At 40.8% G+C, this 17,943-nt stretch overlaps 1 protein-coding gene and 1 pseudogene across 1 annotated transcript; both read right to left on the bottom strand.

Moving 5' to 3' along the window:
• Positions 1-465: 465 nt before the first annotated feature.
• Positions 466-4,473, bottom strand: LOC141000711 (basement membrane-specific heparan sulfate proteoglycan core protein-like). The gene is made up of 8 exons (XM_073471511.1): positions 4,365-4,473; positions 3,669-3,818; positions 3,446-3,580; positions 2,586-2,758; positions 2,319-2,505; positions 2,017-2,196; positions 1,174-1,440; positions 466-1,076 (listed from the first exon to the last, which is right to left on the bottom strand). The coding sequence occupies exons 1-8, from the start codon at positions 4,411-4,413 to the stop codon at positions 1,072-1,074; spliced, it is 1,146 nt and encodes a 381-aa protein (XP_073327612.1). The 5' UTR covers positions 4,414-4,473; the 3' UTR covers positions 466-1,071.
• Positions 4,474-6,718: 2,245 nt separating this feature from the next.
• LOC141000701 (pre-B-cell leukemia transcription factor 1-like) lies at positions 6,719-16,853 on the bottom strand (annotated as a pseudogene).
• Positions 16,854-17,943: the final 1,090 nt, after the last annotated feature.

Here is a 17,943-nt window from a genome sequence, read left to right as displayed (position 1 = left end):
ATCGTGCAGCTCTTCTAGACTTTCCAAATGTTATTGGACTGGATGGCTCAAATTCTGAAAGTGAAACGAGTCATTGTGATGAACAAAAAAATAATGATTAACTGTTTTACAGCTTGTTTCACAATGTAAGTTTACGGGAAAAAGTCTGTTTAGGCCGCAATGCATCACATGACACGGTTTGGCAACTACAAAAGTTGGCTTCAAAGCCTGGTGCTCCTCCGGGGGATTGGTGTTGAGTAGCTGCTCATCTCTGCTTGAGGCTACATGAGCTGCTACTAGCATAACACATCCAAATCTCTGACTACACATTAAGTGGTCAAGTTGCATTGTGTGTAATGTAGGCACCAGGTTTAGGCGAGGACTAAGAATATGTGGAATAAAAAAGACAATATTCCTGGTTCTGCTCTGGTTCCTATCTTGATCTGACACTATTAAAAAAATAAAACACTGATAGACTGCAAAAAGTATAGTGCACCTTAACAAATACTGGTGCCAACAAACGCTTTATTTTTGAAGGGACAGCTGACAAAATCCTGTGTCCTGTAAAACATTTTCAGGACAACATTTTCATTTTAATTAATGAACCTTTATTTAATTTAGTCTTTGTTGTTTTGACATTTAATGGCTTAATAAAAGCTTTTCTATTAGACAAGGTTTTGTTTGTTTTGTGCCGTCCTTTTGGTTTTTGGACCTCAATGACATGAAGGGAGGAAGACAGGGTGCAGAGACATTCCAGCAGAACAAACTCCCACACACATACTGTTGGACGTCGTTCCACACATAGTTTGAGAGAAAAGCTTTGTGAAGGCCGATATGAGACATGGGCAACAATAGCAACAGTATCAGTTTTTTATAAAAGTACAAAATTAACCGGATATTCACAATAAAACCAAAGGTTTGAACAGCATTGATATGTTTCACTTTGAAAATGCCAAAATATATGAATCTATTAAATATAATTTTGTCTGATTTCTCAGTATTAACTGTCTTGGTGGCTTCACACCAGGCCTGCGGGAGTTGTCAGTGCTGCATAGATGGTTTGTTGATCAGACACTGTGCGAGCACAGTGGATTAAGCTGTAAAAATAAGCAAAGGAGGAAAAGATTAGAGTAAAAGAAAGAGTAGAACGTCAGATCAGTTGTCTTGATGGCCTCAACACAAAGACAAGCTCACCTTTTATGATGACTTTGGCCTGTGCCTCGCTGTGGCCGATGTGGTTGGTGGCCACACATTTGTAGGTTCCGCTGTCACTCAGTTTAACGTGAGGGATGAGCAGCTGTCCATCCCTCGCGGTCTGCGCTCCTACAGGCAGGCTCGCCCTGCCCGCCCGGCTCCACTCGAACTGAATGGGATGAGAGCCGTGGGCGAGGCACTGCAGGCTCAGGGAGTCTCCGGGGTGGAGCCTCACCTGGTCAGGCAGGCAGGTGGCATACGGAGGGCCTGCAGTGGAAGGTTATTAGAGTTAACTAAAACTAAACTAAAAACTAAACTAAAAACTTGACTTAAAGGTGCACTGTGAAGTTTTGGGGAAGACATTTTAATCAGAAGAGAAAGATCTTCATTGACTGATTTGACTGAATAAACTGAATAAACAAACTGACCTTAAAGGACAACACATTCATACTGTTTTACTTTGTTTATATTTGGCGGACCCTGCCACCTTTCTAGCTTCAAACAGCGTTCTGGGACCTTATTTTCCTCTGAGAACAGCTTGTTTATTCAGTTATGGAAAAGATAAATATTTCTGAGTTTGTATTATTACCTCATTAATACAGTAAATATTAAAACTCTGAGTTTGTATAATTACCTCATTAATACAGTAAATATTAAAACTCTGAGTTTGAATTTCTTCTCCAAAACTACATACTGCCACTTTAAGAAGAAAATGAAAATGAACTGAAACAATACTGTGTACTTACAAAACTAATTAAAACATTAACTAAAACAAAACTGAATTAAAAAACTAAAAAAACTAAAAACTAAAATCTAATAAAAATCCATGTGATGTACACTCACTCTCCACCTCCATCTGCACGTACGCCTCGCTGTAGCCATGTATGTTGGTGGCATTACAGATGTACTGTCCTGAATCTTGGCGCCCCACACTGGTCAGTGTCAAAACTCCATTGGCCACTGTGTGTTTCCATGGCAACGGGGCTCGGAGCTTGGACCAGGTGATGACAGGAGGAGGGGAGCCTGGAAGGGAGAAGAGAGAGGGATGACAAAGTGAAAAGTGAGAAGCAGGAGCAGAACTGAGATACTTACACACACACACACACACAAACACACACACACACACACACACACACACATCTTACCACTGGCCCGACACTCCATTGTGACAGTGTGTCCTTCCACTCCTGTTATTTCTGTGGCACCCACTGAAGCCACCGGTGCTCCCAGCCCCCCCTCAACAACAATCTCAACTTTGACCTCCGTCACCCCCTCGTTGTTTACACCCTGGCAAATATAAACTCCTGAGTCCTCTGGATGAATTGCAGGCCACTGAGAAAAGAGATGGAGATTTGGTTCTGTTTGGTATCAAACAAATCAAAGTATAACTTGTGCATGTGCTCATAATTCACCCGTATAGTGTTGACATCATTTGTGTCGCTGGTAACCAGCTGCAGGGTGGAGCCTTGACGTTTCCAGGTCAGCTTGGGGCGTGGCCTGCCTGTGGCGTGACACTCCACTGACACGGGGTCGCCCATCCTGACCCGCAGGGGCCCTGCTGGTGTCAGCCGCACTTTGGGAGCAACTGACAGAGATGCACGGATATGAAAGACAGATTAACTGATGTTTTGGCAACTGGGGGGCAGCAGAGACAAGCTGTGAACACGTTTTTTAGTTGATTTGTTGAACTTGTTCAGAGTGTGTTTGTGTCCAGTATTCACCCTCTCTCAGCTCTGTTTTTGGTCTCCTGGGGGAAATATCTGACTCTTTAGCTGCTAAATGCTCCACAGTGTTCACCAGCTGGCCACTAACTGTTTGTCAGGAAGTCTTTGGTGCTGAGCAGGTAATGTGCAGTGGGCTTTTAGAGCAATTTTCTCTGTAACCAGCAGTTAACCAGTAAAGTTGTGGTCCGGGCAGCTCAACCATGAGCTGAAACTCTATGTTAAGCCGAGGGGAGACGCAGATTCAGGTGATAATTCTCTGTAGGTTCATCACTACAAGCCTCTTGCATGTTCACACACCATGTTAACATAGTCACACTGATCAATTTGTACTGTAAAAACACTTTTTGTGTCACACATGACTACCTGATGTGCACACACGGTGCGACTGCTTGTGAGTTTAAAGGTGGTAAAAATCTCCACAGCTGTTTTTTGTTTTTTTGGTGCCAACAAAAAAAAATGTTTCTACGAATGTTTGATTTTTAATAAAAAAGGAGCCCAGATAAAATATTCTTCCAGTTTCTAACAGAATTGTGAAGACAAAAGCTCACATTTGACGTTGAGCACAGCTGTGGCAGAGCCGCGGCCTGCAGAGCTGCCTGCCTTGCAGTGGTACTGGCCTTGGTTTGCAGGTCGGGCGCTAACAATCGTCAGCACAGAGCCACCAGGACCGAGCTTAGCATTGTCTGCAAGGTAAAAGTGGAATTCAGACAAACTTCACAGACAGTGATATTGTGTGAACAATGCTTATGCTTATACGTTATTACTCCTGACCTGGTAATGCTTGGTTATTTGATCTCTTCCACTCAATGGGCCCGACTGGCTGTGCACCGCCGCTCAGTTGGCACCTGAAGCTGGCTGACTCCCCTTGGCGCACAGTGGCAGTCCGGGGCTCCACTGTGACGACAGTAGCCTGGCCAGCCACTGCACACAAAGACAGAACCCGTAACAACACACACACATGCAAGAGCACGTACATGTCCAACGAAACTGTGAACCTTTAGACAGGACTGGGTGAAATACAGTGTCAACGAACAGCAACCCCAAAGCAAACAGTCTGAGCAAACACGCAGGCTGAACAGAAGTGCTTCTGATGACAAAGCAAAAAAGAAATAAAATTCTCTCAAAGACGTTTCAAAGACATTGTGTCAAGAATATTAAAATCTCACTTTCATAAAAAAAAACTTTTATTACTATGTTAAAGGGTTGGATTATCCAAATTGGTAAACATGCAGATGGTTTTGGTTCGACTTGCACAGATTTTAAGATTTCTGTTAGTGGTGATCCCAGCATTTAAAAAAATGTATATTTAAAAATAAATCAGGCAAACATGAGTTCTTACATGTTTTTTTCACTGCTATGGGAGTCCAAAAATAATATACTGTACATTTCTACAGAGGTCAGGCACATTAAGAGAAGAATTGACAGACAATAAATGTTATTCTCCATAAAGTAGATGAGATTTTTTACCTGAAGCTAACAGAGAGCACAAGATCAAAACCCCAGGTGATAAATCCATGATGAAGAGAGAACCGTCCCACTCCTCCTCTGTGTACAATCTCTCTTTCACTGTGTCTGTCTCTCTCTTTTACTTGCAATCCCTTTCAACCTTTAACCCCTGGCTTACCAATTCCTCTATTCAAACACTGCACTAGTGCCAGTCATGTGCAAAGCATTTCACTAATATATTGTTATTTAGCGCTTTTCTTGAGTTAATAACTGTTTGATTTCAAAATCCCAAATCATCTGATGTGCATGATTGATATCCAGGGACATTAACATGCTGCTAACTGAGCAGAAGTACAAACTCAGAATTTTAATAGTTACAGTATTAATGAAGTGAAAATAAGGTCCCAGAACACTGTTTGAGGCTAGAAAGGTGGCAGGGTCTGCCACATATAAACAAAGTAAAACAGTATGAAACTGTGTTGTCCTTTAAGGTCAGTTTGTTTAGTTTGTTTAGACATAAAAAAAAAAATCAGTCAATGAAGATCTTTCTCCTCTGATAACAATTTTCTTGACCAAAACTACATCGTGTTCCTTTAATTAAAGTGTGTCAGACTGCGATACGTGTGGACATTGACTTCATCGCTTTAGTATTCAGAGGATTGTCCTGATTTCCAAGTAAATGATCTCACCCCAGTCAGACACTAACTGTGTCTGTATCGTATCGACCAGTGAGCAGGCAGATATGTGGCTGATCAAACAGAATTCAAAGAACTCTCAAAGTAAAGTTGTCCTTGTTTTTTCGTCCTGTTTTTTGACACCAACTTTAGGTGAGTCACCTGAAGAAAAGCAGGAGAATATTAAGAAAGAATGCTTCAAAACATTTTTAAAAATATGTCGAGAACTCGACTGAAACACTAAGAAGAGCATGGTCGTAATTTCTCATCTCGGATTAGTTTGGATCGCTACTATCAAACCAAATACTGGCTATTACACTTTCTGTATGCACTCTGAACTATTCCTCATATTTTCACTGCAGGGAAGGACAAAGACATTTAAAAGGATACGTAGCAATTGACTTTAATGTTAGCAGAATAACAAAATGCAATAAAAAAGTCCATGTTAACAGGGTGCACAAGTCATGAAATCTGCTATTACAACACATGTCTGCATTATGTAACATTACAGGGGAGTGTCTTCTAAGATTGTAATTAATATTACATCATCATCCTATATACGAATCCTAATCACAATTTATTGTAATAATAACATTTGTGGCACTTTTTTTTTTCTTTTTTAACATTTTTGAATTCAGGGGCATTTATTCCGACTAAGCTATCACACTGTGTGGCACTCACTACATTATCAGATACTGCTGGACAGCTGTCGACCTCAGCAGCTTCTCCACTAGATAAATGACTAATAGAGCCTGTTCTCTGTTTATCAGGTTTCAGGATTTGTTGACATTCACTATTGAAGATTAACTAGAAAAAAAAGATTGAAAACAAGAGTTTGGGAGGGAAACATTCCTCTGTAAGAAAAGAAAGGAAAAAAAAAAGTTGATCAAAATATCCAGAAGCCTGTTAGATGCAGCGGCACTGCTCGACACTAGAGGGCACAGATGAAAAAAAAAACACACACATGAACCCATCTAATATAATCAGAAACTGAACATAAATATTACAGCTGATTAAATAGTTCAAGTGTGCACATGGGCACATCCTGGGTGGAAGCCTCTTTGGTTTGGTTGCTTCAAAAGCATTTAGGAAACATAATTACTGTTAAAGCAATGTTGTTTTTACAATCATATAAATGGAAACAAACTCAAACTCAGATCTTGTCTGAAGCAACACCACAGGATGCAAAAATATAAAGAGTGACTACGTGTTTATTCATTTTTGGTCATTTCTGCCATTTAGATGTTGTCGTACTCTTTCGATGCATTTTCTCTGTGACAGCAGTTTTCTTAAAAAAAAAAAAAAGAAAAAACTAATGAGAATAAAGAAAGACTAAAATCTAAATGCTATCTTTTTTTGTTGTATTTTAATTCTTTAAAATAAAAATGATGGTTCAAGGACACATACAGGCCCTAAACCTTCATAGGTGATGCAGTACATGAAAAAAGGCTTCTTTTCATCATTTATTTATCTTATTGAAAAGAAATAGAAGAAAAATGTGGTGAGTAATTATTTTTTTTAAAACAGAAGTGTCAACATATTTGTAAAGAGGAGGGATTAAAAAACATGTGGAAGGGATGTGGGAAAAGGATCACAAAGACAAACAAAAAAAGATTTGGAAACTTGAAGAGTCTGGGCTTCAGTCTGAGTTGTATCAGTCTGAGGCGCAGAGTGGGGAGCAGGGAGGGAAGGTGGAGCATCAGCTGGAGGGGGCGTAGAGCTTGCCGCCTGGTACTTCACGTGTGGGGAGATAGGAGGAGGAAGCACCACTGTCCTGCCAGCCATCATCAACCTACAGAAACAGACATACAGACAGGGACAGGATGTTAAATATACATCCACAGATTCACTGACTGTGTTATTAATATATCAGGTTGTGAAGGTCAGCGCATTAGAAGTTATTTGTCATATCCACTTTCGCAGCATTCATGTTTTCTCAGATGATCCGCTTGTTCACAAAATTATTATTATACTCAGAGTCATTCACGTCTTAAAATGGAAAAGAAACACCTTTCAACAGTATATTTATTTATGGCTAGCGTATTAGCAAGCTATTACCTTGTAACATTCTCACTGACAACAGAAAAACATGGACATCATGTTGAATGTGCTGTCTGTGTATTGTGGTTTGTTCTGTATTTTGCAGATTTCAAAGTCTGTTATTTAAAACTTTGGTTCTTGACCCTGTCCTTAGCGCCAGCCTGTGAAATATGTTTAAAAACTTCTGTGATGATTTTCTCATTTTTCTCCAGAACAATAACTAAAAACACCTGAATCAACAACTACAAATGAAGGTGCACATTCGATATCCATTTTCGCTTTTGGCAGAATTGCATTTTACTGTGAATGTTTCCTTTAATACTCAACGACAAGCTGGTGGTGTCCAGCTCAGCTTCTGATGTAGCGCAGTTTCTCTGAAGTTAACTACATCACTAGGGCCTACCACACCACGCGCCAACATAGAGAAAGGCTGTTACCATGGCTACTCAGTTTTAGAGTGTGTAACTATAGCAACAGCCCTGTCTACTCACATGGAGACCGTGACGAGGGGCAGGTCCTCCTCATCACCTCCCATCAGGAGTGTAACACGAGGCCGGGTATCCTCCTGTTGGCAGACAGGGACTTATGGTTCATACAGTCTGGGTGTATAAATATTATATGATGTTGATGACATGGAGTCAAAACAGAAGTTGATTAAAGTTGAAAAAAGTATTTGAAGAAATGTAAAGGTGCTATATTTATCATTTTAGGCAATTTTCAAATTTTTAACTAAAATTCTTACATTTTCAGGAGCACCAAAAGAAACAGCTCAGAAACAGCTGACAGATGCACAACTCTGAAAGTGACTTCTAGTTCTATTGAGTTCGAACTAAGTTCTATACAGAAAATCAAAGATAAAGTGCAGGATAGATCCAGAATCTAAAAGACTGTTCAAAACCACTGACATAATTCATTAAGAGCACTTGTTTACCACATAAAACTATGGACAGATCTTCCTCACTGTGTTGCAAAGGTGACACATCCATCAGAGCAGAATCACAGAAAAAGTTTGTCCTCTTGTTAAACACTTTTTTGTCGACACGCAACAGAAACAGCATGGAGGGATAGGTTGGCACAGCACTAAAATAAATGTGGGAATGCGAGACTAGTTTGGCAGTGTGGCAGATTTTGGTATGGCCCCCCCATCCCTACATCACCCAGCCCTAATTTGCACTCTTTCGCAGATTATACATTATAAAAGGCTTTAAAAAAAAAAACCCTGATATGAACGAGGAATCAGCTGATTCTGCTGGGGCTTTATCTCAACACTGAAGTGCCAGCTGAACAATGGAAATGCAGCAATCTCCATCTCATTCTCGCTTTGTTCAATCTGTGAGGACACCCTACCAGCATTACATCTTATCATGTCTGACTGGCCTCAGGGAGCAGTTACATTTTGTTCATCGGGTCATATAAAGCTGGCACAGCTAAACTGAAAAGGAAGAGGACATGGGGGGAGGAGGTATAGCTAAAGAAAATCACAGTGACTGAGAGAAAAGCCTATCTGCACTTGTCTGACTGCACTGATGAGTTGAGAAATAACCTCTCTCCATTGTTTGCGGGCCCTCTTTAAGAGAAAAGTATTTAAATTTAGGTGTATGCATTGGCAAGAGGAGATGACTCTCCAACTTAGATTTAATACGTGTGGGTACCTGAGTTTGGCGTCGCTGGGGAGTTGGCTTGGCTCGCCTGGGAAGACACACTGGCAGCTGACTTCCTGGTATACAGGTTAGCTTCATCCTGGAGCTTTGACATGTTCTTCTTGTACCGAATCCTCTTGTTTCCAAACCAGTTGGCCACCTGAGAGAGTATGAGGGACAAGAACAAGGTCAGCTAGCTTCATTATACTAAACCATGTCCAATAAAAAGTATGATTATGATTTTTTTTTGTCCCAGCATATCTTTGGAATCCTGACCTGAGACACAGTGATGGAACACTTCTTGGCCAGCTCCTCCTTGGCCTCCTCACTGGGGTACGGGTTTGCCAGGTGGGCATAAAAATATTCATTCAAAATCTCCGCTGCCTGCTTGCTGAAGTTTCTTCGTTTCCGCCTGAAAGAGAAGGGCAAGTGCATCAATTAAGTGTCAGAAACAAACAGAAAATACTCTTCCTCACTTCACTGTAAGTTATAGGAGGAGACAGGAAAATAAACCCACCTGGCGTCCAGGAACCTGGAACGTAGGATCATGACAGCTTCACACGTGCTCTGCTTCAGCTGCATCTGGATAGTGCTGAACTTGCGATGGATGATTCCCACCATTCGCTCGATCTCTTTGGGTGAGACGGGTCGCGTACGGGACTGTTCCCTCAGCAGGTTCATCACGTGGTCTGTGAATTCATTGCAAGCCTGTGTGGAGGAGGAGGGGTGAGGAGGTTGAGTACGGGGGCGTCAAATTGCACAAAAAGCCAATTTCTACATAATGTTGCTTTAATTAGATAGTCTCACTGGCATTTAATCATAAACTATCAAAAGACTTGTCCAAAACTGTATGAGATTTTTTTTTTAAGATTTTACAATACATGTCTTTAAAGGCTGATTACTCAAAACAAGTTTTCACTCATACTCTGAACGAGATATCTCCACTTCAGTAGCACTTAGGTACACCAAACCTTCCAGTTTTATTCCTATCTATATTCTTAAGGTTTCTGCAAAGGGGTTTGTTCATATATCATTTGTAGCCTTATTTATATAACATCTTATTCCCCAAATTATGGTGAAAATTGATTTTTGAAATAGCTGTGTTTTTCTGATTTATGAGTTGATGGGAAAGAGATGAAAACCTTCAACTCTAATATGTCAACAAAGTTAGACAGTAATTAAATACCTGGCTTTGTCCAATTATCAGATTTCTGTCTGGAAATGTATGCAAATTAGTGCATATTTCATTAGATAATGCCCCATTGCACATAGGGAAACATAACCAACATAACATTTCAAACTAGTTAAACTTGTTATAATAAAATGCACCTAATATCTATTAGTTAAAATGTTCTACTATATTTGCCTGTGTCCCCTTAAGTCCACTCACTACACTTCTGCCCTAATTATTACATAAACATCTCTGTCATTATAATTATTATAACGATGTGTCTCACTCTTCTCCTGTTATAAGTATCACACCTGTTCGTATTTCTCCAGCTCGGTGTGGTACATCTGTCGTATGTGAGCGAGCTTCTCTCTGTATTCAGTGTTTTTGTAAGCTCTGATCATTAGGCGACCCTCCCAGCTGCCACGGCAACTGCTGCCCGCCGCTGCAGACCCCCCGCCCCTATCTGGACCCGTGACGCCCCTCCGCTAAGAGCATGTTGTCCAGGCGCATGATCTGAGGGTCCGGACCGTCCTCTTCTTGGATGCCTCGGACGCTCAGGGCTGTGGAGAAGGATACAGACAAGTTAAAGGACTTGTTGGCAGGGCAGGTGTTTAAAGCCAAGTCTTCCAGTCATAACAGACTTTTATTTACAGTAACATCCTGCTGACATACTCCAACAACACCTACTTCTGTACTCTCATTGGAAGCAGAAAAATTACCTTTGTGTATCCTGCTTACATAATGTTCATTCAGAATTTTTGGCTCAGCCATGCAGAACAAGAAAAAACAGGAAGCACACTGCAAACCCACAACTTAGAAGGACTACATAACATCAACAGATGTGTCAACACACACAACCTGCTGGCATTCAGTCAAACTTTGAAGCTGCTTCCAAACATCCAGCTGATCAGTACCTTGTTTCAGATCGTCAACTCTAAACTGTTTTTGTAATTATTTGATTGAATAAATGCTTCGCAGCCATCTGCAGCACAGACATAGTGATACTGTGAACCCAATCTGTGATGAAGGAATGAAAGAATCACAGAAACAAGGTGTTGTTTAACCTAAAGGGTGTTTGTTTTATTAGTGTACTGCTTATTCAATATTTTTCGTTCGTCGTTTAAATGTTGACATTTTTCACACAGCATACAGCACAATTTGTAAGAAACTGTTGTGCAACAGCAACCCCTTCAAAGCCAGGAGAGCTCCAACTCACAAAACAACACCCGCAGCACACATACTGTATATCGAGAATCTTTCTATTTTGTTCCTTACTACCATTTGTTTCATATTATTCAGTACAGTGTCCTTAAACAAAAGGCGGGAAAACTCTATTAGCATTAAAGGTGCAATATGTAAGAATTAGTTCATTAGTTACATTCAAAAACTAATGTTGTCAACAGAATGTGAAGAAATAAGAGGTTTGAAGTGACGTAATTTCTACTGAAGGTAGCATGCTATACCACCTCAAGCTCACAGTCTGGATCACTAGCTGCACAGCTAAGTGAGCTAACAAGCGAACTAGCGCTTATTCTAGTGATATGCTGCTCCCTATTTGGTTGGAGTATAAATTAAAATGGTGGCCAATTCTTACATATCGCTTTAAAATATCAAAAATTATTATCTGCAAGGCACTTGAGAAATAAGCCCCTGTTTTTGATCTCATGTCCTACATACTTGGCTTGGTGCAGTCTCTGCCTATATATCATGTAGCAAAAGCTGGCTAAGGTGGTAATGATGGTGAAACACTAGAAAACTTACAAAAAGGGTTTTAGGACAATTTTCCCTCACGCACCCCAGCAATACTATGAGAACAACTTTACATCACATCAAATATAGTGTGTGTATATATATATATATATATATATATATATATACATACATACATACATACATACATACATACATACATACATACACACACACACACACACACATATATACATATATACATACATGTATACACACACATACATAAGTGTGTACAGCTTAACTTCAGAAAGTATAAATACTAGTAAGAAACTATCGTTGGTGTGTTTGTGTGGATCTGTGTGTTTGAGGCAGGGAGATGATCGGGTCTGAATCTGTGTCAATACATTGAGCCAACTGTGAGAGAGAGAGAGGAGGCAGAGACCGCAACAAACATGTTGCTGTGGCAGTGATGCCAGCTCTCCTCTCCAAGCCCAAAGAAAGCCAGACACACACACACACACACACACAGAGCTGTTAATTAACGCCAGCTCTTAAGGAGCGACTAAAGACCCAGTGAAAAATGAAAGCTCATCTGAGAGGTTGTTAATTTGCACAGTTATGCAAATTAGTTGGCAATTACAAGGTAGTTCCAGAGATCGTCTCACATTCATAATCCCTCAACGAGGATGATGACAGCCTCCGCATCTGGCTGACAGACACAAACACACACACACACACTCACACACACACACACACACACACACACACACACACACACACACACACACACAAGCACTCAACGGTGATCGCCTCTAATTTTGGCAATCTATCAGACACACTAGCCATTTCCCAAACCATATTACAGTACAGTAAGTGACCTGCATTTGGGTTATGTAGTCCACTTACTGCAATTAATTACTGTTAATGAGACAATTTGAGATTGTGATCGATATTGAAGATGTCCACAATCTACTTTTGAATCTGTGAATGTTAGAGATGCTGTCCAGGCGTCTTAATTTCTTTGACTAGCAGATCTGCAATGTCTGAAGAAACCAATAAAGTGCTGCAGCCAACTAGATGGCTATGCTGATTGGATAAATTACTTCACGTATTGTAAACAATGCCAGACGAGGAAGAGAACTTTCTTTAATGCAATATTGTGTTTTAATGGTGCAAATGGAGCAATTTGTCAGGTACTTCAAGGCTGGCTACAGTCCACAGGATATTTCAAAACTGAGATCAAGCTTACAATTTAGATCATGGATTGTAATTGCGATAAATAGCCCGTGATATTATTTTTTGGCCAGATCGCTTACCCCTAGTTGAGTGTACAAATACTAACACACACACTTACACACAGCACACAAGATAAATGAGCTGTAGTCCATGACTGTGGGACAGAGCGCTCTCACAGAGTAAATCCAGCTTGGCGAGGCCATGGGTGGCAAACTGTCCCCCACTGAGAATCTGATTGTAGTGAAGGCTGACAAAACTCAGGGGTCTGGAGATTATCAAGTGCCTGCCAATCCATGAAACACAGCCATTACTACCACCCCCTCCAGCTCATCCATCAATCTGTCCCTCCCTCGCTCACTCTCTCTTTCTCCCTCTATCTCTTTTCTTTTCTGTTTTCATTTCTTTTCCCATCTGTACCTCCCATGTTTGTATATACAGAATGTGTCCTTTTGCCTCTCTTGTCTTTTGTTTTTTTCCTTTGTCTCTGTCCTATTCTGAGCACTGTAATACTCCTGAAAACTCCCAGAAAATAGAGACGGTAAAAATAGAGTTGTCAGAAATGGCATGCAAAAATGAGTCAGGCTGGAGGGAAAAGAGAGCATGACAGCGACGTGGGCAGATGTATCCATAAGGGAGGGAAACCAGAAGACTGCGATTTTACAAACCACTGTTATGATACCGATTTTACACCACTCTCGCGAATAAAGCCACTTCTCATCGAGAACATGTCTGATTAAAGTTGCAAATGGCACTAGCAAAGAGGCAAAGATGAAAATGAAAGAGAAACTGCACCAAATGGGTGAAATCATGGACACTTTCCCTGGTTATCCCTTTCTTTTTTTAGTTTCAGACAGTCAGAGTGATTTCTCTGATCCACGGGTGTGCTGCAAATTCAACAGGCTTAATCGGCCAAAAAAACGCCAGCAAGTGCCAACTATTGCCAACGGTACGAGACACACTGCAAAAATTGGAGTCACGAGCGCACACTGACTCCCCCAACATTGACAGATAATGTGTCAGGGCCCGACAGACATGGCTAGAACAAGCTTTTCCTCCATTTTCTTGGATGCCTGGGTGACAGGCAACGAGTCCCACCCCATCTAACATATGATTGGTTACCTTAATAAAGAGCGACAGTGGCAAAACCATCACCTTTCTGAAAAAGAAAAAGAGATTTTCAACTAAAGCTCTCCGAGCATAAAGAAGTCAGTGTGCTCTGAGAAAAGATGCTTGGTGCAGCACTTTCTCTCTAGGCAGCCGCATGCTGCCACATACACTGTCTCCTCATTTTAGAACAACTGAAAAAAAGGAAAGGAGAAAAAAAAAACTACGGATACAAGGCCTTATCCTTCATAATCGTAACAATTAAGATAAGGGGAGAGAGAGAGGTAGCAGTCAATTATCCCGCTGTCACAGCAAAGCAGATCCCTGACTTGAAAGGCATTTAACACAGATCACAGCTGAGCATTTTTACAGAAAGGTGTCAGAATTATCTGATCACTCTTCTAACTTAACAAAATTCCCCTTATTGCTTCTATCAAAGCTATATTCCCATTGAATATATCTTACATCTTCCCTCACTGTCGCCTCATCCTTTTCCGTTTGAGGCTGCTTCTGTGAATTCAGACTGCAGTTTTCCACTTAAAAATTAAATAAAGATGATTCCCTTCCAGTTGGGAGAGACTAAATGAGGACAACTAAGCCACACCAACCTGCTACTGTACAGTTTATCACTGCAATTCACAAGCAATTAACAGTTATCTCAACATTACATCATCCAAACTGCTGGCACACATTCCTGATGTTAATCACCCAGATTAGACGATTCTGTTGCTCCCATCCATGCACTTCCAAGTCATAAGTGTCGGTTTTTAAGTAAAAATCTCCGAGGAGGCCAGCCAAGGATACATTTTAGAAAAATGCCATCACAAACCGAAAGAGTGCGACACACTGAGCACAAGAGCAAGGGAGGGAGAAAGAGAGAAACTGCTGGTAGTCATACTATTATATAATCCTCTTGGTTATATGTCTTTCTGTCTCCAGTCTCTCTCTGTCTCTGACATCATAAGGTTAACTGTCCAAAATAAATATCCAGTTGTACCCTTAAATACCCATATCCTTATATTTTCAATTTGACCTGAAATGATGAAGTTCAAAGTAATCTTTGGAAGCACCAAAGGAGTAAAAATTATTTCTTTTCAGCATGCAACCTTTTTTCTGGCTGACGTCAAGACCAGGAAGTAATCGGACAACTTACCTGTCCTTTCTTTGACCTCACACAGGACATTGAAGAGGGCTGGCTTCATTCTGTGGCAGTTTAAAGCATGTTTCCTGTTATGGAAAAAGAACAACAGAGAGACAGACAGAGGTTGTGAATTACAAACCATTCTTTGGTAGACTTTATTTCCTACAGGCACTGACATCCATCAACAGTAGATTGTAGAGACACATAGCAAGTCAGTGCCGAACAGGCTGCGTTCAGACGATCAATCAGACCTGTTGAAACCTTTGACTGAAAACAGGCCGGAGCACATAGCTGTCTAATTTACCTGAACTTACTCACCTCAGTCAAGAGAAGAAGAAGACAAAAGAGATCACACAGAAACACTTTGAACAAGTCTGGAAACAAATCATCAATATTGCAATACATTATAATACTGTTTTCTACGATACCATATTGATTCCTTCCTTTCATGCGGACACTTAGTATGAAATTTGCTGTCAGTTTATGGCTGTTTTTGACTTTGTAGATACTGTGACATATTCATGTTGTTTTAAAAATGTTTTATCTCAACTTGCTGTAAAAGTCCGCATTACCAAAATATTACCACTATTACATCATAAAAGGAAGGAAAAGGAGATTGTGAAGCTCAAGAAGGGAGAAAGAGAGACATGTTGTTACACTAAAAATGTATCTAAACTATTTTGATCATCCTAAATGTGATATTTTTCTAGTTTATTAATTTGAGGGCATCATCTTGGCCTTTGTGCAACACTGATCGATATTTTTCTGGCATTTTATAGACCAAACAGCTAATGGATTAATCCAGAAAATTATCGGCTGTTAACTGTCATATTTCATTGTCTGTATATTTCTTCAGTAGATCTATGTTTTCTCTTATGTATGCCACTCTTCATCACCAATAAAAACAAACAAAGAAAGAGAATTCATTAACTTTGGCAACTGACTAGCCAAAAAAGCAATATTAGATAAATATATATATATATATATATATATATATATATATATATATAAATCATAAAATTATTACTTATCCATATCTTCTTTTTCCATTTTAGGGGTATACTTTCATTTTTACACAGATGGTGTGATGTATCATAGATCATTTGTTTTAAACGTGGTGTATGGCCAGTAAAATACTATTTTGAACAAACTACTGTGATTATATTGTGCTGTGAGTTACAAGAGTTAGGCAACAGGGACTATTACAGGGTCAAATAGGGTGAAATCCCTTAGTCAAACTCCCAAATGGCTGTTAAATGCTCATAAAGATCTCCTCCTGTCAGTGTTAGCTCAGATTTGTATTAAGGCCTGTGGGGTGAAAGGTGGCGATGGACAGCGGGTGAAGGGGGCACAAAGAGTCCAGCAGTATGTGGGAGAAAGGGGGGCGTTAGTATCATGTATTACAGCATGTGATGTATCTGTGAGACCATGCAAGCTCGAGGGGATGCTGTGATGATGATGTTTTTTCTAAACTCCTAAACATGTTCTGTCTTCTATAAGGGTCTGATCACGTGCCCCTGTTATTACCTGGCCTGGGCCTCATCCAGACTCTCATCTGTGATGGTCATGATCTGCTGGAGGATGTCACCAATGTCCTGCTGCGGCTGACCCAGGTTCTGGTGTTTCCGTAAGATGTCAGGATCGCACACATCCTCCTGAGACAGTCCAGTTAGTCCAATGTGACCCAACATCATGCGGGCCTGGTCCTCCATATAGACGGGAGGGGGAGGTCGTCAAAGGGAGGGCTCTTTTTCAAAAGTTTCAGCAACTTTTGGAAAACCGAGAGGTTGAAACGTCTTACAAATAAAAAAAAACAAAAACACACTCAGGTCTCAGAGCTGAAGCAGTCTGCTGGAGTGTCGTGGTCAGAACAAAGAGACAGAAGTGCAGCACTTATCTGAAGAAAACGGGAAAACGCGGATTACACAGGTTTCTACAAACTGAGGCTGTTCTTTGGCACTGTTCACGAAAATATTAGCCTTTAGTAAGATACTGTTGTCTTATAGAGTAGCCTGCCGCGCATGCGCACATCCCCTCTCCCCCATGAAAAGACAAAACCAGGAGGCTCGGAGGGGGAGAAAAGCTTCAAAAGAAAACGAAAGGTGTTTGTTTGTATCCGAGCGGCCATACGTGCAAACAGCGGGGATGGAGAGTGGTCTTAATGTGAGCAACAAAACGCCAACAAATACCACAACTAGCTTGTTACACAGCTAACTCATTCCTGCTTTTCAGGGGGTGCTCGGCCCTTTCCCAAAGCGCAGCCTCAGCAAACGCCAATGAAATAATAAAAACCTCGTAGACCAGCGGTGTTAAATAATGCTGTGTGACCCGGGAGCCTCTGATGTCGCCGTCTCCACCAGCCCCCCTCCTTTTATACACGAGTAATAAAAAGTGTGAGCCGACGGGCTCGTCTCAAACACGGTGTAGAAGAGGTGTAACCGAGGAGCTTCATCTGTGGTTCCGTCCAAGCTAGGTTTGTACCATTGGTTGTTGCTGTTTTGTTTCCCTGCTGCTCCACTCCTCCCAGAAAAACACCACGGAGCAATGAAGTCCGCTATCAGGTTACACAGGATGAGAGGAGGCTACTTCCGCTCAAGCATTTCAAAGTAATACACCCCAACACGGATAACCGCATTAAAGGCGCCAGTTTAAAGTATGACTGAGCCGAAATCAAAGAACGAGTCGGGTTTTATATTCATCCACCGTCCGGTTTGACAAAGTTCTACTTAAAGGGTAACGCCACCAATTTTACACATCAAAGTGTGTTCACAGGTCTTAGGGAGTACTACTGCACATGTGAAGAAGAAGAAGTATAAAGTCTTTTTTGTTTGATCCAGAGGAGGCTGCATGTAATCTGATGGAAAAAAAATTGCCTCCAGTGATGTCACTCAGTGGCTAAATT

Source organism: Pagrus major, chromosome 1 (assembly GCF_040436345.1).
Source record: "Pagrus major chromosome 1, Pma_NU_1.0".
Classification (NCBI taxonomy): domain Eukaryota; kingdom Metazoa; phylum Chordata; class Actinopteri; order Spariformes; family Sparidae; genus Pagrus; species Pagrus major.
Note: the sequence above shows the minus strand (reverse complement) of the source record. Positions and strands in the feature narration are given on the sequence as shown.

Excerpts from the sequence above, each read along its gene's own strand:
- LOC141000711 (XM_073471511.1), bottom strand. The coding sequence starts at position 4,413 with ATGGATTTATCACCTGGGGTTTTGATCTTGTGCTCTCTGTTAGCTTCA. Across the intron at positions 2,759-3,445 it reads AGCTGTGCTCAACGTCAAAT|TTGCTCCCAAAGTGCGGCTG; the intron begins GTGAGCTTTTGT and ends CATCTCTGTCAG. Across the intron at positions 2,506-2,585 it reads ATGATGTCAACACTATACGG|TGGCCTGCAATTCATCCAGA; the intron begins GTGAATTATGAG and ends CTCTTTTCTCAG.